The 27,583-nt window shown below is 38.4% G+C and overlaps 1 protein-coding gene across 3 annotated transcripts in view; it reads left to right on the plus strand.

Moving 5' to 3' along the window:
• Positions 1-27,013, plus strand: part of SPTA1 (spectrin alpha, erythrocytic 1) — a 67,646-nt gene extending 40,633 nt beyond the window's left edge. For all 3 annotated transcript variants that reach the window (XM_033856794.2, XM_073805772.1, XM_073805773.1), the window contains 26 exons: positions 659-840; positions 2,808-2,907; positions 3,022-3,219; positions 4,089-4,232; positions 4,768-4,871; positions 5,322-5,484; positions 5,747-5,878; positions 6,392-6,529; positions 6,715-6,819; positions 7,873-8,081; positions 9,248-9,368; positions 9,967-10,088; positions 10,584-10,716; positions 11,228-11,326; positions 12,090-12,252; positions 12,859-12,935; positions 15,492-15,701; positions 18,060-18,356; positions 19,184-19,296; positions 20,452-20,469; positions 20,939-20,990; positions 23,389-23,576; positions 24,472-24,525; positions 24,910-25,056; positions 25,840-25,984; positions 26,526-27,013. In XM_033856794.2, the coding sequence (XP_033712685.1) occupies positions 659-840; positions 2,808-2,907; positions 3,022-3,219; positions 4,089-4,232; positions 4,768-4,871; positions 5,322-5,484; positions 5,747-5,878; positions 6,392-6,529; positions 6,715-6,819; positions 7,873-8,081; positions 9,248-9,368; positions 9,967-10,088; positions 10,584-10,716; positions 11,228-11,326; positions 12,090-12,252; positions 12,859-12,935; positions 15,492-15,701; positions 18,060-18,356; positions 19,184-19,296; positions 20,452-20,469; positions 20,939-20,990; positions 23,389-23,576; positions 24,472-24,525; positions 24,910-25,056; positions 25,840-25,984; positions 26,526-26,651 (3,540 nt within the window). In that variant the 3' untranslated portion in view covers positions 26,652-27,013. The remainder of the gene's footprint in view (positions 1-658; positions 841-2,807; positions 2,908-3,021; positions 3,220-4,088; positions 4,233-4,767; positions 4,872-5,321; positions 5,485-5,746; positions 5,879-6,391; positions 6,530-6,714; positions 6,820-7,872; positions 8,082-9,247; positions 9,369-9,966; positions 10,089-10,583; positions 10,717-11,227; positions 11,327-12,089; positions 12,253-12,858; positions 12,936-15,491; positions 15,702-18,059; positions 18,357-19,183; positions 19,297-20,451; positions 20,470-20,938; positions 20,991-23,388; positions 23,577-24,471; positions 24,526-24,909; positions 25,057-25,839; positions 25,985-26,525) is intronic.
• The last annotated feature ends 570 nt before the right edge of the window (positions 27,014-27,583 follow it).

The following is a 27,583-nucleotide window of genomic DNA, read 5'->3' on the forward strand; positions in this document are numbered from 1 at the left end:
TCATAGGGTAATTCTATTTTTAGTTTTCTGAGGAACCTCCATACTGTTTTCCACAGTGGTTGCACCAAATTACATTGAGGGAAAATATAAATGAACTTGTAAATGAACTTCCTACTATCTAAGTACCTCTTTAGTGAGTTCCAATAGGCCAGAACTTAACCAATGTTAGTTGGAGGTCAGCAGCCTCAGATAAATAGGAAATGGCCAGGTCTATGCCTGAGTATGGTACAGAGTTTCCTTAGCAAGGGATTGAAGGAGATTAATCCTACTCTGACCAAAAAATGAACTCTAGAGCTTGCCAAATACACTCTGGAAAAATCAGAGACATCATAGAACTTGCATTATCATGTAAAGCAAAAAGAAGCACAGAAAATGTCTACATTGAAAAGATTTTCACATTAAAAATTAGACACTTGCCACCAACCAAGTCAATCACCCTGCCTGGTAGCCTTCTTATATATTTATTTATTTGTTTGTTTATTTATTTATTTTTACAAAGGCTTATTCTTAAATGTACAATATTTTATAAAGTAGCAAGGTGTTCTTGTACCTCATTGAAGTCTATTTGAGGAAGGAGCACCACCGGGGCTTGAAACTCTTCCTTTGTTAGGATTCAGGTACGACTCCAGGCTGATTGTCAGAGCTCTTGACTTCCTAGGTGGCTGTATTGGGGGAGACAGCAGATCGGCTCAGTGAGTCCCACCCAGATGCCACCGATGACCTGCAAAGGCAGCGACTGGAGCTGAATCAGGCCTGGGATGACCTGCTGGGGCTTACGGAGGAACGTAAGGAGAACCTACAGGAGGACCTAAAATTCTTCCTGTTCCTCAGCCAGGCCAGGTAAAGCTCCAGAGGCAGACTTCCACCAGGTGGGGTGGGCAATTTCCAAGTCTGGCCCATGAGTGGAGCATCTAGGAGCAGTCTATGTACAGGTGCTCTTCACTGCTGGGTTTGGAGTGTACCTCTAGGTCCAGATTGTACCTCCGGTAAGGCACAAAATTCTCATTTTCAATATTTCAAGCCAATTCCTTCAAACTGAAATATTTCAGTTTGAAGGAATGTGAGATTATCTATGCCAATTAAGTAAGTTTCTATAGAGTGTATACTATATATAGGGTGCTATAGCAGGAATTACAGGATATGGGGAGGGAGTAGTCTACTGGAGAAGCAAAGAAGAATACAGATAACCATGGTAGAACATAATACATCCCAAAACACACATCCTAACAAATAGATGGAACTATGCAAACAAAAGTGTGAGAATAAGAAAGGTACAGAATATCCATGATGTGGGGACAGCTAGAGCCTGGGTTTTGTATGTCACAGGGGTAAGGAGAACTAGCAAGAGATGAACTCAGAAATGTTAAAATTAAGTCCTGGAGAAGTTTCACTGCCTTGCTAAAGACTTTAGACATTATCACGTTTTAGCAAATATGCACTTTATCTGTGGAATAGTTCTCACATTCTGCCCCATCATATCAGTCTGCTGAGAGGATCATTTAGAATTGAGGGCACAGGAAGTAGTAGTTTGCAATGCAACACTTTTGAAGAAAAAAGGGGGCAACTTTGGCAAATGATTGCAGTTGCTCTTGGCAAACCCCTCCCCAATTCAGGGTCTCTGGAAAGCTATAGTTTTTCATACAGTATAAATAAGTAGCATCCATACTCTTTCCCCCAAATCATATATATGCTCATCTATCTCTGTATATATAGGTTCTACCTGTAATTAAGATTCCAAGTTAAATGCTGCCTCTTTCTCTTTATGAAGTCTTACTCTTCAATATTTCAAAAGTAATATCCCCACCCTCAGAGCAACTCTAACACCTTATTTTATCTCTTTAGGACAGTCTTGCTTTTTAGTACTTTTTAAAAACATGTATTAGTGTCTATGTTTTGTTTGCTTTTTTTTTTCTTCTTTCAATATAAAGTGTGAGCTCCTGGAAAGCACAAATATATCTCTTTCACAATGTTTGGTGCGTAGTAAACACCCAATAAAACTTAATTGTTTAAATAAGTGAATAAATAAGTTTACAAAAGAAGAGACCATTTTGTCCTAAAGCTACTGATTCCTGTTTAGCAAACAAGAGCAAGGGCATTCTTCATGAGATGCTTAATCTGACCATCATATATAGTTTTTTAAGTCAGTGCATTATTATTTGACATTTACCATCTGGAGCAGATGGACTTGAGCTCTCCTTGCCTAATTTCTTGACTGCTAAAAGAGTGGGAACTGGCCCTGATTTAGTCAATAGCACAGGAGTAGGGGGTGGGGGTGCTATGTGTGTGTATGTGTTGGACAGAATCATGTACTGGATTCTATTGGGAATAAAAGTAAGAAGAAAGACATGCCTTCCCTGAGATTCTATACTAAAATAGATCTTTAAACCCAAGATCTATCCACTTTAAAGGAACAGGACTTGTGAGGAGTAATGGAATATGTACCAGTCCAGGATTCCAGTGTCTGGGTTCTACTCCAGATGTCTGCTTTTAGTTTTAGCACATGGGCAAATTGCTTACATTCTCTAGGCCAACTTCTGTATCTCCAAAATGGAAAGAAAAGAATTCCCAGAATTCTACACAAAATTATTGCAAGAATCAAAAGAGATAATAAGTGAAGAAAATTTCAAAGGCAAGGGAATGCTATTATTAAGTTATAAAGTGAAAACAACAAGTCTAAAATTTGTGAAGTATATAAACCTGATAGAAAATACTGATATGGAAATGTTTTCTAGAGGAGAAAAAGCCCAAGGACGGGCAGTTCTATAGCAAGTTACAAGGTTTTCTTGTCAATATGTCTCTTTCTCTAGGGACCAACAGAATTGGCTCAGTGGCATTGGTGGCATGGTATCATCCCAGGAGCTAGCTGAGGATTTAACTGGCACAGAGATCATGATAGAGCGACACCAGGTACGGTTACAAAAGCCGTAGTCCCTGATCACATGACCTCACGACCTTCCCTCATTTTACAACTTTGGTGAGATGTCACTGGCCTCACCAGTCTCTGCCCCCTTTTTGCCACAGGAGCATCTTGCTGAAATGGAGGCCGAGGCTCCCACCTTCCAAGCCTTAGAAGACTTCGGTACAGATCTTATAAGCAGTGGGCACCGTGCCAGCCCTAAAATTGAAGAAGAACTTCAAGCTGTCAAACTAGAGAGAGATGAGTTGGAGAAAGCTTGGGAACAACGCAAGAAGATGCTAGATCAGTGTCTTGAATTGCAGGTACTGCAAATTCCCAGTCATTAGGCAGGATTAGCTACACTCTGTTTCATCTATGCAATTTTATGTGGTTAATACAGGTGCTTATTTCACTGGATTTCCATGGTGAAAGCATAAGGGCATCTCTTGATTCTTTGACATTGTGTTTCCTGCTCTGTAGACTGTTCATTGTGGTGTTCTTTACTCCTTATTCCTGTTAAAAAAGCCAAACAAAATAGGGGTCAGTCCCAGGGCATGGGGGCATAAAATTGGGTGATTATACTTTATTGATTGATTGAGGGTTTGATTGATTGTGTTTTATTGAGAACCTACTGTATGCAGGGCCCTGGGAACACAAAGATTAGTAAGATAGTGTCCCTTTCCTAAAAGTAATGAAATTAGACATGTAGGCAGATCATTCTCATACAGTAAGATAATTACTGATAAAATGTATGAGTGTTTTGAGATTATGGCAGATGGAGTGATTAACGCTTTTGAGGGAAGGGAGTGAGAGTGTCACAGGTTACCCTAAAAAATAGTGTTTACCAGAGTCCTAAAGAAATAACCAGCCAGTATTTATGTATAGGATATGGGAAATAGTGAGAGTATTTCCTATACTCCAAGGATGGAGTATAGCTTATATGAGATATATAGAGATATATAGCTCATATATACTTATATGAGAGTATAGCTTATATGAGAACATAAAACATGTTTTCAGGGAAGAGTAAAAGGTCTAGTATATCTAAGATTTATGGTATAAATGTTTCTTGGAAGAATATTGGCACACCTTACAGGGTCCCTTATATCAATATCACAGGAGACTGGGGAGATAATTTCCTCTGTCCACCTGGAATGAATATATCATATACGTTCAACTTTATTCCCCATAGTTTTTCCGAGGGAACTGTGATCAGGCTGAGAGCTGGATGGTGGTACGTGAGAATTACCTAAGGTCAGATGATAAGGGTTCCTTAGACAGTCTGGAGGCCTTGATGAAGAAACGTGACGATTTGGACAAAGCAATCACTGCCCAGGTAATAACAACTAACATAAGAACTCCAATAATAGCTATTAGTAATAATAACAGAAATTCTACACATGTTTGTGGTTTATACTTATTTTAATTCCCATTTGATTCTTAGAGAAAACTCTGAAGTAGGCAGGGCACATGGTGGCTTAGTCTTAGCCAAGTCGCATGGGACACTGGACTTTTTACTTTAAATCCAGCTTTTTAAAACTTGACTTTTAAAATTGGAAGCTATTTTATATACTGCCTAACATCCCATCCAATGTGGGAATCATCTTCTACAATGGCCATGGGAAGTGTCTCTTCTATAGGGAACTCAGCACCATACTGAGATGGGAAGTAGCTCATTTCAGTATCATTATTGTTTCTCCTCTTGTTGAGTTAAAACCCACCTCCCCATAAGGCATTTACCTTTTGGCCTTGGTTTTGTTTCCCTTTGTGAAGCCACAAAGATATCACCGACCTTTTCTAGGAGGGAGTCTGGGATTGCATGAAGGGCCTAATTTCCATGCATCTGGGCTTTTTCTCTTTCTTTTATCTAGGAAAAGAAGATCACTGAACTAGAACTTTTTGCTGAGAAGCTCATAGCTGATGACCACTATGCCCAGGAAGAGATTGCTGCTCGGCGCCAACGGGTACTAGACAGGTCAGGCCCGAGCAATTGTTTTGTGAGTTATAGGTAGATGTAGCAAAGCAGCCTCTTTGTTAACACTGAGGATGGTGGTAACACTGAGTTCTCATTTCTAAATGCCTAAAACTATCTTGAAAATTTGGGAAATGTTCTGATCTAGACTCATAAAATGAAAGACTTGGAAGTTACCTTAGAAATTACCTGACAATCACTTTAGTTTATATCTGAAAATAATGAGACTGTGTTATATATAACATATGAATATATAATAATATAAATATAATATGTAATACATAAGGAAATATATGAATAAATAATATATAACTATGTTTATATATATGACATAGAAATATATAAATAATGAGAGAAGAAAGGGCAGGTAAGCAAATAAGAAGATTCATGAATATGGCATCAAAGCTTGGTGGAAGGGTAGAGGACAGAGAGTAATCTAGCCCTGACTTCCAGATGGAAGGCTCTCAAAGAACAGCTGATTGCTGAGCGAACGAAACTTGGAGACTATGCTGACCTAAAACAATTCTACCATGACCTCAAGGACCAAGAAGAATGGATCAGTGAGATGCTGCCCATAGCCTGTGATGAATCTTACAAAGACCCCACCAACATTCAGGCAAGTTCAAGATAAGAATCTTGGAAAACTTCAACATACTCAGATTGTTGGATGAATGGTCGCCTTGTGATACTGAACACTTCCTTACTGTTCAGAGCACTGTCACTGCCTTCAGGGACTTCTGAGTCTAATGTGGAGTGAGTTCTTCAGAAGTTATCATCACCTTGGTTATGATAGAAATGCTAACTCTTCCTTTTAAACAGAATTTATCTCATCTTGCTTCCTAAATTAGGTGGTAATTTAGTTTCTGCTTTCCCTTCAGAGAAAATATCTGAAGCACAAGACCTTTGAAAATGAGGTCTATGGCCGAGCTGAGCAGGTGAAAGGAGTCATCACCTTGGGGAACACTCTGATTGAGAGGAGGGCATGTGATGGCAATGAAGAGACCATGAAGGTAGGTCCTGCTCACAATGGGTTTTGGACTACAAAGGCACACGAAGAGAAATCTTTTATACTCTTTCAATGTTTTCATGTGTAGGGATATGGAATATGTTTCATAGTTAATTGTCTTCCCTTTGATTTTTGCACAAAGGAGGAGGAAAATAGTGATGCTCAGACCTTATCACTCCCATCATACTCAGTACCTTGACCTCCAAGAAAGCTTTAGACTTAATTCCTATGTGTTATCATGCTTGCCTTATATTTTCTATCCCTACTACCAAGAGCTTTGATATTTAGGCATCAGCCTCCGTAATCAGCCCATGACCCTTTATTCAAAATTTCTTCTAACACCTCCCGTTGCTTTCTCAGATTTAAACCAGCATAACTGATTTAAAATATCAATATATAAGATTCCAGTACTGGCAGATTTTGACTACACCCTAACTCCAGAGCCTCCCTACGTTATCCTTTCAAGTTGTCACAGGACCCTAGACACCATAATGACCACTCAATTTTGGGAGGCTAGGGTCAAGTAGAAGAGTTGGAGAAAAACTGGGACTACTTGTTTGAGAGAACAATTGACAAAGGACAGAAGCTCAACGAAGCTAGTCGCCAGCAGAGGTTCAACACAGGCATCCGGGACTTTGAGTTCTGGCTCTCAGAGGTAATTATACCTGGAAATGGTATGGGCATGGGATCTTAATAAATACTTGTCAGATAAACAGACTTTTGCATGAACAATTTCCTTGACTCTTCTTGGGAAAAGTTGGGGGATGTATTTGCTAATCTTGGTCTCCTTAAAGACAGCTTGCATCTGACAGCTTTATTTGTTTATCCTTCCATTCCCAGGCAGAGACACTGCTGTCCATGAAAGATCACGCCAGGGATTTGGCTTCAGCAGGAAACTTGCTAAAGAAACATCAGCTATTGGAAACAGAGATGTTGGCCCGAAAGGTTAAGTAGTGTTGGAATCCCACTCCTCTGGCCAGAATGGAAATGTTTGTGACTTTTCTCTCTCCTGTCTTAGGAGTCCATTTGAGAACATAGGCTTGCAAAACTGAACTTAGTGTTCTCATCCATCAGTCATTATAATCAGGTCAAGTCCATGGGCTTTAGAACCATTAACCTATTTTCATTAAATTATATTGGATAGATTCTAAGACTCCAAGAAGTAGATCCTAAAAATGATCTTGTTTACTTTTTAATGACCTATGTATATAAACTCACTCTCTTCCAAAGCTGAATATCTGATCTGGTCTTTGAGAGAAAATAGAATTTTATTTTACAGAACAACTGAAAAAAAAAAATAGGGGACACATGCTGTGGAGTTGAACTATAAATACACTCTGAAAATTCTGTGGAGCATTCCAGTTGTATCCTAATATCAAGCATAGATGTGTCCTGAGAGCTGTAATAAACATTCAGACAGGTGCTCATTTCACACTGGAGCATTTTATATTATCGGTTTTATTGGGTAACACAGATACCCACAGAAAGGCCAAGAAGTCAAAGGGTTCTAAGTTCAGTTTCAGGACTTGATGATATTCCCTGTGACATCACTAGGCGGCAGACTTAGAATGCAAAGAGACACAGAAGAAGGCTGTGTTCTGGGTGGGATCAGCCTAAGAATATTACCAATAGAGTAGCTTCTTCTTGAATATTTCAATCCATCAATCTGTGTCATATTCTGCACTGTGAAAAGATAGTTCTGCGGAGACACAGCATTGTTCACCAAGGTCTTATTTTCCATATCGGGAGAGGAAGAAAATACAGGGGAAAACATCAGAAGGCCAAATGTATAGTTCGAATAATGTAGCCATGCTATCCATTATTGCCTCTGGTCTTGCCCTTATCCAAACTGAGTTAAAAGAGCATAAGGTCAAATTCATTATCTTCAAAAATGATCTATTTGACCCAGTCTTTGAACTTGAACTAGTAGTGGTTAAAGTCCAGGGTCTACTTAATACCTATACTATACTATTCACTGAGGACACTTGGGCTTTCTAGGATGCACTCAAGGACCTGAATACGTTGGCTGAAGATCTCATCTCCAGCGGGACTTTCAATACTGACCAGATTGTGGAGAAAAGGGATAATGTCAACGAGCGCTTCCTGAATGTCCAGAAATTGGCAGCTGAACACCATGAGAAACTGAAAGAGGCCTATGCCTTGTTCCAGTTCTTCCAGGACCTAGACAATGAAGAATTCTGGATAGAGTATGTACTGCCAGCTCACATTGCATGACTAGTCCAAGAAAATAGATAATCCACCAAACATGTTCTTATTTGATGCTGAAATGAAATACATAGTTGCTTCTTGCAGTTCGCATTATTTCTTAATCATGTCTGCCTTAGCCTGAAATGAACATTGGTTTCAAATTTTTTCACTGTACGCAGGCAGAGGGAGACAGGCATGGAGGGAGTGGGGAGCAGTTCATATACATTTTGGGAGGAAAATTAAGAAACTGTATATTTTTTTTTGGAAAGAATGTGTAATGCTCATTCTGAATGAGACAGCTGAGCATTTACAACTTACCGGACTGATGAGATCTTTGTCGTGATTCTTTCTGTATATTGTGTATCTATTGTAATACGCCACTGAACTTGACACTGGCATAAAATGTTACATAGTACCTGCTATGGTATTATTGCTAATTCTACTTTTGTTATAAAAAATGTGATTGGAAAATCTTAGAAATTAAATTATTTGCCCTACTTCCACCCTGCCTCATCATGTTCCTCTTCTACAAACCTGCTGATTCTTACTTGTAATCAATGAATTAGAGGAAAAAAATGTGCATAGGGCAACTAGTAGGATATTTTTGAACCTTTTTAGAAATAGTAAGATGATATAATCTTGTCTACGATGTCTTTTACCATGCTTCATGGTGATATACAAACATTTTACGCTCAGAACCTATCCAACGGCCATGATTCCTATAATGTCCCTCTTTATACCTATTTTACCTAAATTAGTTACTGATATTAATAGACAAAAATGACAAAGGTCATATATGCATATATGTTTGTATATGTATATATGTAGGTGTGTGTGTCTCTAATTTTCACATTTTTTGAAAGAGAAACATTACTGTAAGTTATGGAGAATATGCACACATAGACAGGCAAAGGAAGTAATGGGAAGGCTGTTACGGCTATGCATATGGTAGAGATCAGTATGTTATTTTAACTTGTATTGCCATCAGTCAGATATTTTGCTGAAAGCCTCTGCCTCTAATTAACTTTGTGATTAATGACACCACCGTGTTCCAGAATTTACCCCCACCCCACCCCCAGCCAAACACACACTCTTAGAAAACCTTCATTTTAGGATGACCTCAGATGTCTAAAGTCTATATTTTTTGTTTTTCCCTTGGTCTTAGGGAGAAGTTGGTACGAGTGCGATCCCAGGATTATGGGAGGGATCTGCAGGGGGTTCAGAACTTACTGAAGAAGCACAAACGCCTAGAAGGGGAGTTGGTGGCACATGAACCCATCATCCAGGTAGGAATATGAAACCTGAAAAGACTGGGATAATCTAATAGTAGTCCATGTTATGGATAAATGGGTTGAGGCTACAAAAAGTGAAGGTGGCATGCCAAGGTCACATAGAGAGTTAGTCGTAGAGTTCACAAGTGTTCTCCACATTTTGTCTCCTATGAATAGAAGAATCTGCATGGAAACTCATGCTCTTCCATGGAAGGAGCACTTTTAGTCCAGGGCACAATTGCTGACAATTAGGTTACAGTTTGGGACATCTGGAAAATCTGTACCTGAGCTGAGCCGTATGGAAAGAGGGCAGCCCTGAGTCTTGGCTTGGCAACAGGGTCACCCTGTGACCACGAATAATGCATAAAGCAGATCCTGGAAAGTAGCCTCATGCAAACGTCAAGGTATTTGTTCGAATACTTGGCGACGTTTAGCTTGCTAGATCTTACTGCAGCTTCCTTCATTCTCCCAGGATTGTCAGGACCACCTCGAGTACCTCCAGTTTGTAAAAGAGCCAGAGGGTGTGAAGGGCTAGACACTTTTTGCCAGGAAACTGTGGATAAATGGGGAGAGGTTGCGGGGTAATGTGACATGGAGGGGGTGTGTTCTTCAGAATGTGCTGGATATGGCGGAGAGGCTGGGAGACAAGGCTGCCGTGGGGCGAGAGGAGATTCGGGAGAGGCTGGATCAGTTTGTTCAACACTGGGACCAGCTCAAAGAGTTGACCAAGGCTCGGTGAGTTGGGGCTATGAGGCCCAATTCTATTCTTGGATTGCAGGTATTCGGTTGGTATGGAGAAGACATTTAAGTGCTTGCTCAGCATTTCTCCCCAGCTACCAATCTCTGTCTAATTTCTAAGTGCCTGCTCAAATGCCAAGTCTTCCATGAAGCTTTCCCCATGTACCCCAGGCAGAAATGACACTGCCTCTGTGTTCTGAATATACCTCTATTCTTGTGCTTACTTGCAGCTGCTGTCTTTTATCATTGTTGCCCTACATGTGTTATCCTTCATACCACGTTATCCCCCACATCCCCGTTTTACTTTATACATCTCCCCAGTTTTAACATTACATGCAGTGCTTAGTAATAAAAGAATGAAGGGATATTTTTCTCCCTTATAACCATATAGTCCTATAGCCAATTAAAATCTTACAAGATAGTTCCACTCTGCTACATTCCCACTGCTTACTAGTTTTTTCTTATCTATTGGGGTTTGCTTTCCTCTTACAGAGGGATTCGGTTGGGAGAGTCCCTAGAATACTTGGAATTCATGGCGAATGCTGAGGAGGAGGAAGCTTGGATCAGTGAAAAGGAAGCTATGGTTACCCAAGGGAATTCTGGAGACACTTTGGCTGCTACTCAGGTGAGTAACAGGCTGAATGGATCAATTTTCTTCTCTTTGAATCTTTTCTTAAGTAGTCAACATTTTCATCTGTAAAATTAGAATCTTTCTTCTGGTGGAAGAAGAAAACTTTCAGGTCAGTTCTTAGTATACGATGTTCTTGATACTTAATATTTTTCCACTAGATGGAATGTTTCCTAGAATTACATAAATTTCAATGTGGGGAAATCCTTATGTACTACCTTGATCAACATTCATTCCCAAATCCAGAAAAGTCTAAGGTCACATGGTAAGTTAGAAACAATGTCACTTGTATTCCTTTGGCTCTTTTTCTGGTAAGATTGTCTTTCTGGCAAGTGAAGAGTTTGGGGAGAGGAATTTAGTGGAGCTATGCAGGAGTAAGGGGACACTCATCTAGTCTGCCAATTGAGTTGAATCATCCCTGGTGAATGGCATCAAAAGGAATCAGAATGTAAGTGGGATAGATTGTCTAGTCTTGGAAGTTTTGATTCTCACTGACTCATTTACACAGAGCTTGCTAAAGAAACTCGAAGCTTTGGAGAATGACTTCGCAGTCCATGAGATCCGAGTGCAAAATGTGTGTGCTCAAGGAGAAGACATCCTGAGCAAGGTGAACTGCGCTAGGGGTTCCGGGTCAAAACAGGATTTTCAAAAAGGGATTGGCCCAAATATAGAATCATGAGCAGTGCTAAAATCAAACATAGACCACTGATAATCTCTTCTAAGCTGGCTTTTTGTTATTTTTCAGTAAATAATTTTTTATTCAATTTCTGTTTTCTGGAAGTTTTGTTTTTCAAGTTCTTATAGGTACACTTTTTAGATTTTTAAAAAAATCATTTGTTGACACTCTTACTCTTATCCTCTGCAGAATACGGACTTTAAAAATATATTATACGTGACTTGCTTTGGTCATAGAGTATTTTAAGAATGTGAAGAAATTTCTTTGCATGCCTCTAGAGATGAGGACCCCACTGAAACCTCTTTGTAATTTGAGAACGATTGTTTTGTTTAACTGCCTGTTTTAACAGAGGCTCAGTGATCTAAATGCTGAATCCTAAAGAATACAAAAGAATGCTAAACAGAGATGACTCTGTACATTCGAGATGCTTATGCCAACTGAGAAGATCACACTTATATGGACAAACATGAGAAGAGTGTCCAAATGCTGGGGTAGAAATAATCATCTGGGTGGAATAGATATTATTCTATTATAGGTGAATAATAGAATAATTTCACTAGATCTAGAAGAGAGTAGCTATATATTTGGGATGGGAGAGATGAGAGCTTTTTAATAATACTAAAGAATTCACATTTCTGGCCCTGGACACTCATCAGTATATCTGTCTCTCCTCCTTTCGACCTTGGTGTTACAGGAGGAAAGTCAGCATAAAGAGAAGATTTCTACCAAGATAGAGGCTCTAAAAGAAAAGACCCCTTCTCTGGCCAAGGCAATGGCTGCTTGGAAGTTACAACTGAAAGATGATTATGACTTTCAGCGGTTCAACTGGAAGGCTGATGTGGTTGAGGCCTGGATAGGTATGACGTGTGAGGGCCAGGGTCTTAGGTTTGAGAAACGCTGATAATTCCATTTATAGAATGGATCCTGGGGCTCTGTTGCTTACCATGGGAAGAAAGATGCTCCCTTCATTACTCACTCCTATCCCGCCTGGACACAATTACAATTACATTCACACACGTGCAAACACACACATGCCCCCACACACACACAAACACACAGAGACACATGCTGAGGGGATAACTAAGTACTATAATTCCAGAGAACATCTTTTTTTGGAAACTGGTGATTTCACATGTGATATTCAGCAAGATAGGGCCATGGCAAAACATTCTAGGCAATAAACTGTGTGTTTGATTTACTTATAATTTATCTCTAGTCTGCAGTTTTCCTTATGAAACATTCAAAAGTCCTCTTGGCTCCAGCTCTGTTTCAGTCAGTTTTATCCTGCATAAGTCTAGAAAAACAATTCACTGGACCCTACACCCCCCATATTCTAATGAATCATCTGTTTTGAGACTCAGGAGGCTCTCTTGTGGCCTATAGTAAATATTCCTTTTTTCCTTACCACAGCTGGTACAAGACCAACTCTATTTCCCTTCTTATTAATTATCTTTGCTCTTCAGCTGAGAAAGAAACAAGCCTGAAGACCAATGGCAATGGTGCAGACCTCGCTGCCTTCCTCACTCTCCTGGCAAAGCAGGTGAGAGCAGGGTTGCCTTGTTGATAGATGCCCGTGAAGTCCAAGACCCATATCACACAGAAGCTTCACACAGGATTATTTCATTCCTAAATTTGTGGTTTTATTGTCTGTAGGACCTGTAATATTGTTCCCCTTTCCTTCGTGATAGAGATAATTTGCTAGTTTTCTCTCCCTCATCAGTCTTGCCAATAGGTGTTCATTTTTATTAGAGAACAAATTTTTGGCTATATAATTTTTCTCTGTTGTATCTTTGTACTATATTCCATTAATATCTTTTTATATCTTTATTATTTTTTAACTTCATTTCATATTACTTGATTTTTTTTAATTTAAAAAAAAATTTATTCACTCTTTTGGTGAATAGTCTTTGTACAATTGAAAAGAATGTGTATTTTGCAATAATTTATATTACCTATCAGATTTTGTTACTTATGTTATTTAAATATTTTATTTTATATATTTTAAAGCTAGGTTAAAAGTTGTGTTGACATTTAGAATTATGAAATAATCTTGATGAATTGATTCTTTTAATTATGAAAAGTTTCTCTTTCTCTCCAATAACACTTTTTTTAACACTTCTTAAATTTTTTTTCATATATTAGTATACGATACCAATTTTCTTTTGTTTACTATTTGCAATGTATATCTATTTCCAACCCTTTAAAAAATATTTCTATGCCTTTATATTTTTTGTTTTTGTTGTTGATTTGGTACATTTATAAATTGTAAAATGGTTACCACTGTAGCATTAGCTAACACCTTCATCCTGTGACATAATTACCATTTCTTTCTTAAGGTGAGAACATTTAAGATCTACTCTCTTAACAACTTTAAAGTACATAATACAGAAATATTAGCTATAATCACCATGCTGTGCATTAGCTCTCCAGCACTTGTTAATCTTATAAATGGAAGTTTGTTCCCTTTGACCAATTTCTCCCCATTTCCTTCACCTCCCAGCCCCTGGCAACCACCAATGTACTCTAAGTTTGGCTGTTTCTCTAAGTTTGGCTTTTTTAGATTCCACATGTAAGTAACATTATACAGTATTTGTCTTTCTCTCTGACACTTATTTCACTTAGCATAATGCCCTCAAGTTTCATCCAAGTTGTTGCACACAGCAAGATTTCCTTCTTCCTCCTGACTGAATAATATTCCATATGTGTATATCACATACCTTCTTTATCCATTGTTCTGTTGACAGGCACTTAGTTTGCTTCTGTATCTTGGTTACTGAGAATAATGTTGCAATGAACATAGAAGTGCAGAGTGTCTGTATGTCTTAGATGCATCTTTTATAAATATAATATAGATGAGTTTGATTTATTATCTATTGATGAATTTAATGGAGTAGTAAATCCATTTACATTTAAAGTAATTAATTCATGAGTTTTATTTAAAGCTATAATTTAACACCTCCCCTCCCCTATCCCCTATCCAACCCCACTTTTTTCAGTAATGATTCAAGATGTGATTTCAGTTTTCCTGAGGACTAGCCTTTTTCAGTTTGCTCTTAAACCTAGGGACTTTAGAGGTTTCAACTAAACCTCTTTCACTAAGTCTGCTCCTACTTGATGTGTCCTGATCACAGCACTGTGTGACTGCAGAAAATTCTTAGATTTTAGATTCTTTAGATTTTAGATTCTACATTCTTAGCTACTGTTTTCTGCTTGACTTCTAGGACTTGTGTTTAGAAATCTATAAATACCCTGATGGGGACATACAGGGAGATTATTGAGCCTCCTTTTCTGCAGCTCCCTTTTCATGATTTTCTTAAACCGTGGATGCCCCAGTTTCCCAGAACTCCAATTTTTGTCCCTTTAGTTCCATGAGATGATCAAAAGATCTGAACATCTGCTTCCTCCACTACCTCACCCTGTACAGCTTATACTTCAAAGGGGAAAGTGACAGAGAGTATTACTCTTAGTTTGCTACTATTTCCTTCTCCCTGGAATTTTGATCCCTCAAGTTATAGCTACCTGAGTTACATTCTGATCCCTTTCAAACAGCTGATTTTTTGTACTTTTATCCAGCATTAAAAGTTGTTCTCAAAGGGAGAATTGGTCGAATACATACCACCCTGTTAAAGCTGGAAGTGGAACATCCTGAATTTTGTGATTCTGATATCATTTGCATACACACATGCACACACACACAATCATTTGTATAACTGGCACCTGTATAAGGTCTTTTGTTAGTTTGCATACTCCCACAATGTCTAGTGCTAATTAGACTGCAACATCTAATAAGTGATATAAAAGAGTCTTAGAATATGAGCCTTAAGAAGAATTTAGTTTTGATTTGGACTATCACATCATGCTCCAATACTCCCTTAATATTAATTTTGTACCTAATCTAAAATCCAATTTAAAACACTGGAATTTAACTATAATTCCAATCCCAAATGTTTACAAACGTCTCTAAGTCCTATTTCATTTTCCTTGGACATCACTCTAAACTCTTGTATAGGTCCAATCTGGTGGAACCCAGGTATGAATGACCCCTTGGAATCGGCATTATTTTTCTGTTCACAGCTTCTCTATGGGTCTTTCTCAGGACACACTGCATGCCAGTCTGCAGAGCTTCCAGCAAGAAAGACTGTCTGAGATAACTGACCTGAAGGACCAACTGGTGGCTGCTGAGCACAGCCAGACTGAAGCCATTAAGGAGCGCCATGCTGCCCTGCTGAGGCTCTGGGAACAGCTGCTGGAAGCTTCTGAAGCCCACAGACAGGAATTGCTGAAAAAACAGCTGCCCCTACAGAAGGTAAAAAAAAAAAATGGTGAACCACCATCAGGCCTCAATTATCTGTACCTTAGCCATGAAATCCAGAAATAGATACTGGAAACCATGTTTGAATACTATAGACATTTAAGTGAGTACATTGCAAAGAATCAGGAAGACATTCTTATGAGCAAGAAGTAATTCATTTTTTTAGATTGATAGGGAGTATTTTTTTGACTGATTTATCAGTTATCCATCTGACTTATGATGGAAGCCAGGTACATATAATGGAAACAGGTAGGTGAGACAAGGGATAGAAGATCTTACTGTATGGAAGAACTAATACTGGCATGTAGGAGTCAAGGTTGTCCTTGTCTTTTTTGCTAACTCAAATAAAAGGAATATTAGACAAGTATAACTTGTGTTCTCATCTTTCCTAGCTAGGGGACCTTGCATGTGTCACTTAACATTTCTGAACCTTGATTTCTCTATTTATAAAATAAGGTAATATCACCATCATAGCTATTTCTATGTTATTACTATTAAAAGAGATAATAGATCTGAAAATGCAATATAAACCACCATGTTCTATATGGATATAAGTTTTAAAATGTTTTTTCTAGTGGTGGCTGCTAAGGTATTGGATGTTGATGATAAAAATATTAATAGTAAAAGGAAGTCAAGATGGTCAGTGAAATTACTTAGTATTTCTAGACCATAAGAAGTATTGTACCTGGCAACAAGTTAAGGTAGGGAGTTACAGGAATCAGAAAACACACAAATACAAAATCAGATCCTTAATTAATTTCTACTCTATTGAAGGACATGGAACCTACAGAAATTAATCTTAAGTGAAAAGTTAAAGCAATTAATGGAAAACTGCATATCCATATCTATACACACACACACACACACACACACACATATGTACATACACACATTCTACATAGAAGATACTTCACATTCTAATTCTATTTTACTCAATTTTCAATCTGCAAAGAGTTTTATTTTATTTTATGATTTTAAAATCTTTGTAAAATATTCAGTTGATACATAATATTATGAAAACAATATGACATTATTTATAGGTTTTCATGTCCTTCTTGGGTAGAGGCAATATTAGTTTTCTCTGTGTTTGGTCTATTTTAGTGTATAGATTGCTGAAATGAATACAGAGAAGGTGTAATGGTGTAATACCTTTGCAATCTCCTTCCATTTGGGTCAATTTTCTCCTCTTTAACCCCTATGTTTGGAGATGAAAACTTATTTTCATATCTGTATAATATAACTCTCTTTGAAAGTACAATCTGCTGACCCAAAATATATGATGTATTTTATTTCAATTTTTGTTATAAATTTATTTATTTATTTACTTTTGGCTGCATCGGGTCTTCATTGCTGTGCACGGGCTTTCTCTAGTTGCGGCGAGTGGGGGCTACTCTTTGTTGTGGTGCACGAGCTTCTCATTGCGGTGCCTTCTCTTGTTGTGGAGCATGGGCTCTAGGTTCATGGGCTTCAGTAGTTGTGGCTCACAGGCTCTAGAGTGCAGGCTCAGTATCTGGGGCGCACAGGCTTAGTTGCTCTGCAGCATGTGGGATCTTCCCGGACCAGGGCTCAAACCTGTGTCCCCTGCATTGACAGGGAGGTTCTTAACCACCGAGCCAACAGAGAAGTCCCTATGTGATGTATTTTGTATCTAAGACTTTTCTATTACCTACTGTTTGGGAAAATCCATGCTATTTCTCTCATTTAGAAATTCAAAGTCATTCAGAGCATATGAATAACTCCAAAGAGTATTGCATGGATAAGGATACAGATTAGAGGGTAGGAAATGGGTTTAAGCAGGGGATTCAGGCATGAGATGAGCCTTGAACAAGGTTTAGAAGGAAGGTAGGATGAGTACTCAGTATATGCAAACAGACATCAAGGAAGTGTGGTCTGCAGAAGATCAGAGGAGAGAAAGAAGAAATGCCTATCCCACAAATTGATACTTTTTATTCAATCAATTATCCATTCATTCATTTAACACTTATTTGTGCATGTTTACTATGTGCCAAGTAGACTTGGAACACAGACATCAGAACAAGAAATCATGAAATCTTATCATTGCAATCTACCCTTGCCACTTTTGGAATCTTATAGCTAATATAATCCTAGAAGTCATCCAACTTCATTTGTAAATGTTGGAAGAAGAAGAGAAAATGCTAGGATCAGAGCTTGTACCTTGAATTTACATGTCCATCCATCTGATCACATGGTCTCCATTGGTTTTAGTTCTGCCCTCTTAGAGTGTTGGCCCTGAAAATATTTGAAGACCGTCATTTTTTTTATCCTCAGTCTTGTTTTCTGCTGACGAGCTTTATCAGAAAAGATGGAGGTGTCTTTGTTTTTCCTCTCTAGGCTGAGGATCTATTCATGGAATTTGCACACAAGGCTTCAGCTTTCAACAACTGGTGTGAGAATGCTGAGGAGGACCTGTCAGAGCCTGTGCGCTGTATCTCACTGGATGCAATTCAGCAGCTGAAGAAGGACCATGAGGACTTCTTGGCCTCCTTGACAAGGGCCCAAGGAGACTTCAACTATTTGCTAGAGCTAGACCAGCAGATTAAAGCCTTAAATGTGTCCTCTAGTCCCTATACGTGGTTAACAGTGGAGGTGCTAGAAAGGATCTGGAATCACCTATCTGACATCGTCAAGGTAGCTTGGGGCAGAGCAGAGAGTTCCTTTGGCTATAGTGAGCATGATCACTTGATACAATATCCAAGTTTGGGGACTTTTGAGAAAGAAAGGAACACTATTAATAATTATATTGGGACAGCAGTCATGCACTGAGACAATCTAAGAAAAAATTTGGAAATATGTTCACAACAGGCATAGCCCTATGCCCTATAGGTTAGAGTCTCAAGCATCTGGGTGTTGAGTGGTGATTCAAGGAAGCAAGCACAAGCTCAAGGAGATGGCTCTAAAAATAGGTTATGAGAAGTTCATGAGGCTTGTATATATCTTTACAGTATATATACTCCAAGGCATTCTCTATTTTATACACATCTCCAAAAGTGCCTTTTTAATGTGTTTGTGTTTAATTTTTGTCTGTATATAGTAATGCTCATTACTGAAGCTATGGAAAGTATTTTAAAAGTTTACGAAGAAAAATTTCACTATAAAATCACCAATTTCATTTGGCAACTCATTATCTTTTCCTTTAAAGCTACGTTTATGTTCATTTAAATGAAATTTCAACTGGAAAAAATTTGAGTTGAAGAAAGATTTGCCTTTGTTACTAGTTTATTTGTTACTGGGCTTGGTAACACCTGTAAGTACTTATGGGAAGTTGCATAAGCTTCTTTCACATTTCTGAGATGAGAAGAGATGGACTGGAAGAAAAGTAAGCACACAGGCAATAGTATTGGAAGATAGGTGAGATTTGGAAGAGGGAAGATGTGCAGGTGAGACTCAGAAACAGTTATTTTATTCAAAGAAAGGCCTGCAATGTGCACATTACTATCTGTGATTTGGGGTTTTAGGAAAGGGAGCAGGAGCTGGAAAAGGAAGAGTCAAGACAGGTCAAGAACTTTGAGATGTGCCAAGAATTTGAACAGAATGCCAGTGCCTTCCTTGATTGGATCGTGCAGACCAGGTGTGCTGTTATACCCCCAAATTCATGATCCCTATACTATACTTTCCATTTACTATAGGGATGAAATACATAACTGAGGGAAGGAAGGGGAACTCTTACAGTATTTATGCTGTCCTAAAATCACCATATCCTGTCTGTGCTTTGTATTTGGAATTGAATGTACTCTAAATCAATCATTGCAAAATTGAGAAATGAGAATTTCATCTCGTTGCCCATTCTGCATTCTCTCCTTGATACTTTTTTTCCCTCTCGCCTATAATTACAGTCCAAAAATAGTAACAGTCCCTTATGTTTGCCTTCCCCTTTGTACTTTACAAAGTATTTCTATGATCCATTATCTCAACTTTCAGAGCAACCTTGAAAAGTGTACAGAGCTGATCCTATTACCACTGTTTCCAAATGTGGAAAGAAGTTCAGTAGATAAATTGACTTGATCAAGGTCACATATGTATTTATTGGCACAACCAGAGCAGAGTACACTGTGAATACTTCATAGGAAATTATTATGTTGCTTGACTACTAAAACAGTGAAGAGAATCAAGTGAGATAATATATGCTAATTGCTTTTATTAAATGCAAAATGTTCTATACATGAAAAGAACATTTGTCACATCTTCTGGGGCAAATGGCTTGGAAAAGAGGAGACTTAGAGGGTATAATAAATGAGTAAATGGTCAAAGGTGGTAGACTATATTCAGCAGGTGGGTCAGCATTATGGAGTTAAAGTGTTGTTTTAGGCAATCCATGCTACTGTTCCTACAAACCCATTGACAAGGATAAGTCAGAAAATGAACAAAAAGAAATTCTGTATCATGGCTAAATAAAACATCTGACGGAAGGCAGAGGATATACAGCTCACCCTCCTCTGCCTCTGGTTTTGGTCCCTCCTCCCCTGGCAGCAGGTGCCCAACACTGAGCATATCACCTGACACCTGAGCCCTTCATCCTAAAGTAAAGAGATGCACAGAAGGCTCTGAGCTTCTCAGTGTGGGGGACATTTTGGGGACAGTGGCTGGAACAGGTTCATACTTTCTAGGTACAAAGAATTTAGAATGTATCATAAATCTGAAGAAAGAAGATCATTTAAGTAAACCATGTTAACATGTGATTTCACTTTTCTCTCCTCTGATTCCTGATCTGGACCTCCATATCCAGGGATTACTTTCTGGATGGGTCAGTATTTTATGTTATCATGTTTGTTTTGTTGTATCATTCTGAAAGAATTAGTTAAGGAGGCCTTAGTACTAAAGCTTCTTCATCCCATTGCAATCTGATGGTCCCTAAGTAAAATGTGGGGTAAGAAAGAGAAGCAAAGTGTATATCATTCTGGCCCTACACCCCACTAGGTGAAGTCTTGCCTACATTAGGTTAAGGGTATATTTGAGAATAATAACTAGGAGGGAAGTATGGAAGCTTTCTCGTAGGCAGAGAAGAACTGGGAGAGCCTTACTTTCCTTTTCATTTGTTGCCAATAAACAGAGACGGTTTGGTCTTGTGAAAATTTGGCATTGTGAAAATTCATTTCAGAAAAGCTATATAACTTGGAAGAACTATGGAAGTGTAGGGGTTTTGAGTTGGTCTGTTTGTGTAAAATACTGACCTCTGATATTATAAGTAATGTATTCCTCTGGTTCTTAACTAGATCTTTGCTGAAAGAAACAGGAACTCTAGAATCCCAGCTGGAAGCAAATAAAGTAAGTAATGTTCATTCATTAGCTCTAAACATTGCTGGAATTTCAAAGAGTGCAAGAAAAACTGCTCAAAGGAAACTGGTGATTCTTTTAGGTAAGTCCCCTGGCCCAAAAGTCAAAAGCCTAAGTCTCTGGTGTCAACCCTGTCAACAATTTGCATTCTAACCTTTGGCCACCACTTCATGGACATGGATGTCAGTTTGCTTAAATCTCAACTTCAATTTCTGTATCTATACAATGGAGTCAATAATAGCTACATTATAGACTTACTCTAATGATTAAGTAAGGGAACAAATGCAAAAGCTCCTGACCTACAACTTGTAACATTGACAAATTTCTGTTATTATTTGATGTGGTAAGAAAATAAAATTGAATCTAGACTATCTCTTAATAATTGAGTGAAGCAGTGGGCTACACCTCCTAGAGAAATGGAAATAAAAACAAAAATAAACAAATGGTACCTAATGAAACTTCAAAGCTTTTGCACAGCAAAGGAAACCATAAACAAGACGAAAAGACAACTCTCAGAATGGGGGGAAATATTTGCAGATGAAGCAACTGACAAAGGATTAATCTCCAAAACATACAAGCAACTCATGCAGCTCAATATCAAAAAAACAAACAACCCAATCCAAAAATGGGCAGAAGACCTAAATAGACATTTCTCCAAAGAATATATACAGATTGACAACAAACACATGAAAGAATGCTCAACATCATTAATCATTAGAGAAATGGAAATCAAAACTGCAATGAGATATCATCTCACACCAGTCAGAATGGCCATCATCAAAAAATCTACAAACAAGAAATTCTGGAGTGGGTGTGGAGAAAAGGGAACCCTCTTGCACTGCTGGTGCGAATGTGAATTTGTACAGCCACGATGGAAAACAGTATGGAGGTTCTTTAAAAAACTAAAAATAGAACTACCATATGACCCAGCAATCCCACTACTGGGCATATACCCTGAGAAAACCATAATTCAAAGAGTCATGTACCAAAATGTTCATTGCAGCTTTATTTACAATAGCCAGGACATGGAAGCAACCTAAGTGTCCATCAACAGACGAATGGATATAGAAGATGTGGCACATATATACAATGGAATATTACTCAGCCATAAAAAGAAATGAAACTGAGTCATTTGTAGTGAGGTGGATGGACCTAGAGTCTCTCATACAGAGTAAAGTAAGTCAGAAAGAGAAAAACAAATACCATATGCTAACACATATATATGGAATCTAAAGAAAGAAAGAAAGAAAGAAAATGGTCAGAAGAACCTAGGGGCAAGACGGGAATAAAGATGCAGACCTACTAGAGAATGAACTTGAGGATATGGGGAGGGCGAAGGGTAAGCTGGGACAAAGTGAGAGAGTGACATGGACATATATACACTACCAAATGTAAAATAGGTAGCTAGTGGGAAGCAGCTGCATAGCACAGGGAGATCAGCTCGGTGCTTTGTGACCACCTAGAGGGGTGGGATAGGGAGGGTGGGAGGGAAGGAGATGCAAGAGGGAAAAGATATGGGGACATATGTAAATGTATAACTGATTCACTTTGTTATAATGCAGAAACTGACACACCATTGTAAAGCAATTATACTCTAATAAAGATGTTTAAAAAAATAAAATAAAATGGCCAAAAAAAAGCAGTTGGCTAGAACAGTGTTTTTAACCTTAACCTTATTTTCTTTCCCCCCACCACCAGAATAAAAATTTAACTAATTAAATCTAATTTATCCCCAATGAGAGAACTTAATGCTAAAAAGATGTTGTCAGACAGGATTGAGTTTTGGAGGACCACAAACCATTGTAATATCTAATATGTTTTCACAACTACCCCCCTCATCACAACCAATTCACTCCTCCCCTCTTTAGGAAAAGACATTCCCCTGTTCAGAAAACATGACCTAAATGTAGATGTTTGGCATATAATATGCCTGAATGACGGAAGAGTCTTGTGGAAGTCTGTCCAAGCCAATGAAGGAGACTGAAGTGTGAACACTGGGAAGTTTAAGTGGACCTCAGAGCTCAACCACAATCAATAGTACAAATAATTCATGATGCAAATCACTGGGAGCATGGATCCTGGAAATCCTACCCTTCTTTATCTGCAGTATATAACTGTTGATGCTTAGATTTATATATTACAGATTACCAGAATGATAGAAGTCATGTCATTTAACCTTTCCACCACTTTATAAATGAGGAATACAAATATAAGTGAGGTGGTTTTCCTGAGTAGTTCATTGTTTACAGAGGACAGGAAATTTCCTGAAGATAATTGAAAAGGAGAAGTGAAGGGAAGTCTAAACTTATCAGCTTCTTACCTTCTGTATCATCCCTAGGTTTGGATCTGGTACCCTGGGTGACTGCCTCTCTTCTTTGTCTTTTTCCAGAGGAAGCAGAAGGAGATCCAGGCAATGAAGCGTAAGCTGACCAAGATTGAGGACCTGGGGGAAAACTTAGAAGAGGCTCTGGTCCTGGACATTAAATACAGCACCATTGGGCTGGCTCAGCAGTGGGACCAGCTCTACCAGCTTGGGATGAGAAGGCAGCACAGTCTGGAAGAACAGATCCAAGCCAGGTATTGAGAACCCATGGCCAGGGCTGGGCAAGGGTGTGGGTGGTGTTAGGTATTAGAAACTTAGCTCCAAGAACTAAAGTTTGGGGTACTGTATACAGGAGTTGCTTCAGCGATAGTACACTCACTATCCCCAGAACCGATATTCTCTCTCTTTACTGACCCACAGAATGACTATTTCTCTTTTTATAGGAGGCTATTATAAACTGGGACACAGTGCTCCCAAACCCCTGTGTCTACTCACCATCCATTTCTCTGAGTCTATTCACCATCTATGACCTCTTCAGAAAGCATTCCCTTTTGTAAAATTCCCACCGAAATGTCTAGAATGAAATAAATATTCAAAGTATAGAGCAGAAAAGAAAATTTTCATTTTTTTTTCTAAATAAATTAATTATATCAGAGCAGCCTTAGTTCTCCATAGCTTTTTTGGCAGCATTAGTTATCTGGATCAGAGATTGGCAAACTTTTTCTGTAAAGATCTTGATAATAAGTATCATACAATTTGTGAGACATATAGCCTCTGGTTTAACTACTCAACCCTGCTGCTGTGAAGAGAAAACATCTATTGATAATTCATAAATGAATGAGCATGGACATGTTCCAGTAAAATTTTATTTATGGACACTGAAATTTGAGTTTCTCACCATTTTTAATGTTTAAGGAAACAGACTTCTTCTTTTGATTATTTGTAATCATGTAAAAACCATTCTCAGTTCATTGACTATACAAAAGTGAGTGACTGACTGGATTTGGCCCATGGATCATAGTTTGCCAACCCCTGAACTAGATCACTTGACTAGCATAATAGTCACTAAAATTCCTCTCTTATTTTTATGGCATGTCTTTTTATATTTCTCTGTTTATTTCATGGGTTAATTTTTGTTTTTCCTTTCAGAGACATCACTGGTCTGAGTGAGGAGACACTACAGGAGTTTGAAACAGCCTTCAGGTGAGTATAACTTCATAGTTGATTGGTTCTTTGTTTTCCAGACAATCAGAATGAATTTCCAAGGAACTATTATTTTTTCCCTCAGTGTGATTTAGTAGGATCTTAAATGAAGATGTAGATATGTTATTTAGCTTCAAGTCTTGGCTTTTAGTATGTCTATGGGATTCCTTGATTTTAGGAAATACTTTTACTTTATGTTCAACATTTTATTCATTTCCCTCTATCCATTAGGTTTTAAAAAAAAGTGTGGAACACAGGCAAGCTCTCCACTCAACTGATAAACTTATGGAATGTTACTAAAGCCCCAACTAGCACAAAAATAACTATTCTTTTCTTTTTTAATCTGATTCCTATTGAACTTGATAAAATGTTTTTATTCTTTAGGCACTTTGATGAGAATTTGACAGGTCGCTTAAGTCACAAAGATTTCCGGTCCTGCCTGAGAGGGCTCAATTACTACTTGCCCATGGTGGAGGAAGGTGAACCTGAGCCCAAGTTTGAGAAATTCCTGGATGCTGTTGATCCAGGGAGGTAGGAGGAAAACCAAGGGCCAGACCATAGCAGAGAATGAGGCTTGGTGGGGGGGGGGGGCAAGCACAGAAAGTAAAATCCATAAAATATGAAATTAATTCATCTTGAGAGTAGGAATATACAGACTACCATAAATGAATTGAGCAGCTTTTGGTGCCCTTTTAGGATTATCTCAGAAGTTCATGGCACTAACTCCAACTCAGGCACCAGCTCTGCAATTTGTTCAATTCCTGGTTTATGTTTGATCTAGGAATTTCAGCTGGTTCTGAGAAAGGAACTTGAGAGAATAATTCCTTCCCTTGTGTAAGATCTTAACGAGACATGGATTATTCAAAGGCCAGCTCCTGCGGATGGGGTTGTTGTGTGCTTGTGAGGGTGGGACAGAGTCATAGAGGGATTACGTTACTATTAGAGATCAATTCTTTCTTATACCAAGGACCAAAGAAGATCAGAAATAGAGGTCTTCAACTCAACTTGAAGAGCTTGAGATACGTAGAGACTGGTGCTAGTGGAAAATCCCCAAATTCTACCTAGAGAGTCAGGCTGACTGACCCATGTGGAAACAGAGACTAGAACTTAGGAAACTGTTTATTTGGCTGTAAGGGCATGAGGATGTGGGTCAAATAGAGATCATAGCCCCATAGTCTCAGAGAGCTGAGATGGGACAGACACTTGGAGAATCCAGCTTCTCTCTGTCTCTGAGACACTGAGTAGGATGAGAAACGGATCTGCCTTCCTCTTTGTCTTGAGAGGGGACAATTCCTGATCTATTTCTCCCAACAGAAAGGGCTATATCTCACAAACCGACTATACCGACTTCCTGATCGTCAAGGAGTCAGAGAACATCAAGTCCAGCGATGAACTAGAGGATGCTTTCCAAGCCCTGGCAGAGGGCAAGGCCTATATTACCAAAGAGGACATGAAGCAGGTCAGATTCCAGTTTGCATCCACTCTCATTACACTCTCATCATAATCAACATTTTGCTCATCTCAGGCTTGGCTGCCTACTTACCATAGGCAACCACATTCCCCTCCCCAACTTTTTCTCAGATAGTGTTATGCACTGGATATCATTTGCTTTGATCACTCATGTTGTCTTGACACAACTCAAAAACCTACAGTCAACCTCTAACGACTATCAGTGTCAATCCCAAACATGCTACTTGGTTTTTAAGGCTATTTATTTATCCTGTTTATTTAATAAGCCAAATTTAGAGAATGGTGTAAATAGTGCAGTCAGAGTGAGATGGGACTCTTTGGATAAGAACTAAGTTGAAGAGATGAGTTGGTCTTATTCATTAGAAATTATAGATTTCTTTCTATAAGAAAAGCACGTGATAGGACCAGGACTGGCTTCTTCTTCCAAAGTCTCTCCACTTCCTGAGTTTAGGGCATATTAGAAGACCCAAATAGCCAGCTATTTTTAATCCTTATTACTGTATTTCTTTTTTTTTTTTTTTATGTTTCAGGCCCTAACCCCAGAACAAGTGTCATTCTGTGCCTCACATATGCAGCAATACATGGACCCACGGGGCCGAAGCCAGCCTGCTGGCTATGATTATGTTGGCTTCATCAGTTCCTACTTTGGCAAGTGATAAGCAGCTATTCCTGGGTCAGAGAATCTTGATGTTGTGGGAAGTATTGGGGGATGAAGGAGACAGGCGAGTACAGAGGGTGGAAAGATAGTCGTGTGTGTGTGTGTGTGTGTGTGTGTGTGTGTGTGTGTGTGTGTGTGTGTGTTTTACATTTATTGCAGGACCTGAAAAAATTCTTGGGCTTGGTAGATAAAGGCATTAACAAAATTGGAGGAGAGGAGGCCATGGGTTTATTTTATATGCAACTAGTCACTGCTGAGGCGTATTAAACAAGGTCTCTATTTTTCGTTTGTTGAGTTCTACCTATCCTTATTATTTTGTGTTTTTTCTGATTATAGAATAAAGTATTTCCTTTAAAAAAACGTTTTTTAAAGTTCTTTTTGATAGAACAATATGAAGTAAAATGTTCCTGACTCAATTGGTTTTCTATATTTCTGAGAATTGTACTGTCATCTAAATATAGGCAGCTAATTACACTGTAAATAAATGCTTGGGTGCAGTAGATACATAAGATCCAAAATAAACTACAAACAGTGTTTCTTGAGCTTGAAATGTGTTTAAATTCTTACATTTGAAAATGGAGATATTTGATATTCTGGGAAACCCCAATATTTTAGTCTATAAAATGGAATCATACAGAGAAGACCAGCACAGCACACATTTTCTTCTCAATCTGTCCATTTTTCATACTTCCCCATTAGAGTGAATGTTATTACTCTCAGAACAGCAAAATATGGGCATGGCAGGTCTTCTTTTTGTCCTGTATGTCCCTGAATTTTCTCCAAACTTTTAATGTGATAAAAAGAATCTTTGTTTTGATTTACTTTTATCTCCTATTATTGTTAAGAGTCAGTAGAATTTTTATAGAATTAAGGAAAAAAAACAAATGACCCAATTTTGTTCCTATTTATGGCTGAGTAATACTCCTTTAT

This window comes from Tursiops truncatus, chromosome 1 (genome assembly GCF_011762595.2).
Source record: "Tursiops truncatus isolate mTurTru1 chromosome 1, mTurTru1.mat.Y, whole genome shotgun sequence".
NCBI classification, from domain to species: domain Eukaryota; kingdom Metazoa; phylum Chordata; class Mammalia; order Artiodactyla; family Delphinidae; genus Tursiops; species Tursiops truncatus.